The sequence below is a fragment of the Chrysemys picta genome, unplaced genomic scaffold (assembly GCF_011386835.1).
Source record: "Chrysemys picta bellii isolate R12L10 unplaced genomic scaffold, ASM1138683v2 scaf4203, whole genome shotgun sequence".
NCBI lineage: Eukaryota > Metazoa > Chordata > Testudines > Emydidae > Chrysemys > Chrysemys picta.
The window spans coordinates 1-3419 of record NW_027056904.1 but is presented as its reverse complement, the minus strand read 5'-3'; the positions used below and the strand labels follow the sequence as shown (position 1 = coordinate 3419).

The following is a 3419-nucleotide window of genomic DNA, read 5'->3' as shown; positions in this document are numbered from 1 at the left end:
CGGCACTGAGACTCTGAGGCGCGGGAGGCTGAGAGGTCTCACCAGATGTCCCAAAGGACGGCCCAGGTCACCATCAATGAGAGCACCCTCCATCCCATCCACACTCCACACATACCCCTCCTTGGTAGAGGGAGGGAAGCCGGGGAAAGGGGAAAAAGAAGCAAGAGAAGAGGAGAAAGGTAGGGTTACCATGCGTCCGGATTTTCCCGGACATGTCCGGCTTTTTGGGCTCCAAATCCCCGTCCGGGGGGAAATCCCAAAAAGCCGGACATGTCCGGGAAAATCGGAACATGCGGGCGGTGGTGCTGGGCCGGGGGCCAGTGGGGCCGGGGGCGCCGAGCGCCGGGGGCCGGAGGGGCCGAGCACCGGCGGTGCCGGGGACCAGGGGGGCCGGCGGGGCTGAGCGCCGGGGGTGCCGGGGACCGGGGGCACCGAGCGCCGGCGGGGCCGGGGAACAGGGGGGCCGGGGGCGCCAAGTGCCGGGGGCCGGCGGGGCCGAGCGCCGGCAGTGCCGGGGACCGGGGTCGCCGAGCGCTGGGGGCCAGCGGGGCCGAGCGCCGGGGGTGCCAGGGACTGGGGGCACCGAGGACCGGGGGGCCGGGGGCAGGCGGGGCCGAGCGCCGGGGGTGCCGGGGACCGGGGGCACCGAGGACCAGGGGGGCCGGGGGCCGGCGGGGCTGAGCGCCGGCGGTGCTGGGGGCCGGCGGGACCGAGCGCCGGCAGTGCCGGGGACTGGGGGCGCCGAGCGCCGGGGGCCAGCGGGGCCGAGCGCCGGCGGTGTCGGGGACCGGGGGAACCGAGCGCCGGGGGCCGGCGGGGCCGGGGACCAGGGGGGCCGGGGGCCGGCGGGGCCGAGCTCCGGCGGAGCCGGGGGGGTGCTCGGCCGGAGGTCCGGGGTCCGGGCCAGGGGGTGCTGAGCGGGCCGGTGGGGCTGGGGGGTGCTGAGGGGGCCAGGGGTGTTCGGCTGGGGGCCTGGGGGCCGGCGGGGCTGGGGGGTGCTGAGCGGGCCGGGGGGTGCTCGGCCGGAGGTCCGGGGGCCGGGGGGTGCTGAGCGGGCCGGCGGGGCTGGGGGGTGCTGAGCGGGCCAGGGGTGTTCGGCCGGGGGCCCGGGAGCAGGGCCGGGGACCGGCAGTGCTGGGCGGGCCAGGGGTGCTCGGCCGGGGGCCAGGCCCGGGGCCGGCACCCCAGGGCCCGAGCCGACCCAGGCTGGAAACACGGGGGGGGCAAGCCTGGGCTGTGCCTCCTCCCCCCACAGCCCCACTTACCTGCTTCAGGCTTCCCGTGAATCAAATGTTTGCGGGAAGCAGGGGAGGGGGCGGAGTTGGGGCGGGGACTTTGGGGAAGGGGCGGAGTTGGGGCGTGGGCGTGGGCGGGGCCCGGTGGAGTGTCCTCCTTTTGGAGGCTCAAAATATGGTAACTCTAGACAAGTGGAGACTTGGGGAGCTCCTGGGAAGTTGGCAGGAGATGGGGCTGAGCGGCCTTGAGTGAGTTAAGAGTAGTTTCAGGTTTTGCACCTGCCCAAGTGCCCCACCAGTGTTCGTGGTTTTATGATCACAAGCCCTGATGCTGCAATGAACCGCACAGACTCCAGTGGGGCTCAGCACGGATGTAGGGATCCACCCATGGGGTTTTCAGTGCAGGATCAAGGCCATGCTTTTCTGCTTCGCCTGGTCTGCTCTAATGAGTCTAATTGGCATTGTTGTGTTGGTTGGGGTGTGATTTTTACTAACGTAGATATGCCAGTAAAGCGGTAGTATAGACACAGTTATAACAGTGTTTATACTGGTATCGTTCATCCCGGTCAGGGAAATCCAATAAGCACTTCTATACCAATATAAATATGTCCACACTAGAGGTTTTTGACAGTATAGCTCCTAGCGTAGACCTGGTCTACCCTTAAAATTTTTGCCAGTGTAGCTATGTTATCAAGCGTGGAAAAAATCACACCCCATAACTGACCTGATGGTGTTGGCAAAAGCACAAATGTAGATGCAGTTATACAAGTAAAACCATGCTTTTGCTGATATCGTTTATTTCATTTAGGGAACTGATATAAATTATACCAGCAAATGCACTCTTCCTGGTACAAACGGCACCTCCACTAAGATGGTTTGCTGGTATAGTTACACTGGCAGATCCTTTTCTAGCAGAGACAAGGCCGTAGCGTAGCCTTTATTAAACTGCTTCTCCTTTCATGTGCTGCTGTGTGAAAGATCCATGGAAAATAGCAGGTAGAGTGTGACTTGATTATACATGGAGTGTGGCTAAAAGCAGTCCACATACTGAAATAATAGAGATCCCCCCTGCACGCTAATCTCAATTCTAATAATCTTAGGGGTTACTTGTAAATCACTGGAACTACATTTTTATGCCTCAGTCCTGGAAAGATTTCTGCACATGTGTACCATTACTCATGTGTGTAATCTCATTGGATTACTCCTCTGACTAAAATTGTGCACATGTGTAAATCTTTCAGGATGTGGGCCTTAATAATTCCTGGAAATTTTCTGCTACTGAAAAGCTCTATGATTCTCTAAAAACAATGGTCACAGTACAGTAGTGTCGAATCCCAGCAGTGCAAAGCGGGAAAATCAGGGATCTACTATGTATGACTGTGAACATGCACATCATGCTGTCCTTTGTCCTCATTCGCTACCAGAGCCAATCCTGCTAATAGGCAGGATTTGTCCGGTTAACAAGCCGATATTTACAAGAATTTCACTTCTTCATGAGGGACTGCACACCATGCCTGCATGTCTCTGCAATAACAATGAACCCAGTGCCCTGGGCTAGATTTGCATTCTAATAGAGCCTGGGAACCCCAGTCACAAATACAGTGCAGACAGGCAGGTCTCTGCCCCCAAAGAACTTACAGTTGAAGTGTAAGATGAGATAACAGATGGTGGGGGAGTACAAGGAAACATTGAGACCGTATTGGTGAACGTGATAGGCTATGGTCTCAGCGCCCTCGCTACACTACAGCATTGGTGCCTCATCAGCTGGGCAACTTATGTGGTAAGGTGGATAGGAGTCTTAGTGTGAAGGGGATATTTAACCATTGGAACAACTTGCCAAGGGCTATAGCGGATTGCCCATCACTGGTAATTTTTAAATCAGGATTGGATGTTTTTCTGAAAGATCTGCTCTAGGGGTTATTTGGGGGAAGTTCTGTAGCTTGTGTTATACAGATCAGGCTAGATGATCACGATGGTCCCTTCTGGCCTTGGAATCTGACATTTAAGATGATTTTGGGGGAGGGGTGGTGTGGTACATAGCACTGAACGAGGTGACATGTATGTTTTGCTTTTCAGGTGTCCATTGTGGAAGGCATATAACCTCTCATGGGCTGGCGCTGAACTGCTGCACAGATCTTACGTGGTTTGATCACATTGTTCCTTGTGGACTCGAAGGGACGGGTG

At 58.1% G+C, this 3419-nt stretch overlaps 1 protein-coding gene across 1 annotated transcript; it reads left to right on the top strand.

The window, feature by feature from the left end:
* The first annotated feature begins 290 nt into the window (after positions 1-290).
* Positions 291-917, top strand: LOC135980548 (S-antigen protein-like). Its single transcript, XM_065580497.1, has one exon. The coding sequence runs from the start codon at positions 291-293 to the stop codon at positions 915-917; it is 627 nt and encodes a 208-aa protein (XP_065436569.1).
* Positions 918-3419: the final 2502 nt, after the last annotated feature.

Bases quoted from the DNA above. Each gene is read 5' to 3' on its own strand.
- LOC135980548 (XM_065580497.1), top strand. From the start codon at position 291: ATGCGGGCGGTGGTGCTGGGCCGGGGGCCAGTGGGGCCGGGGGCGCCG.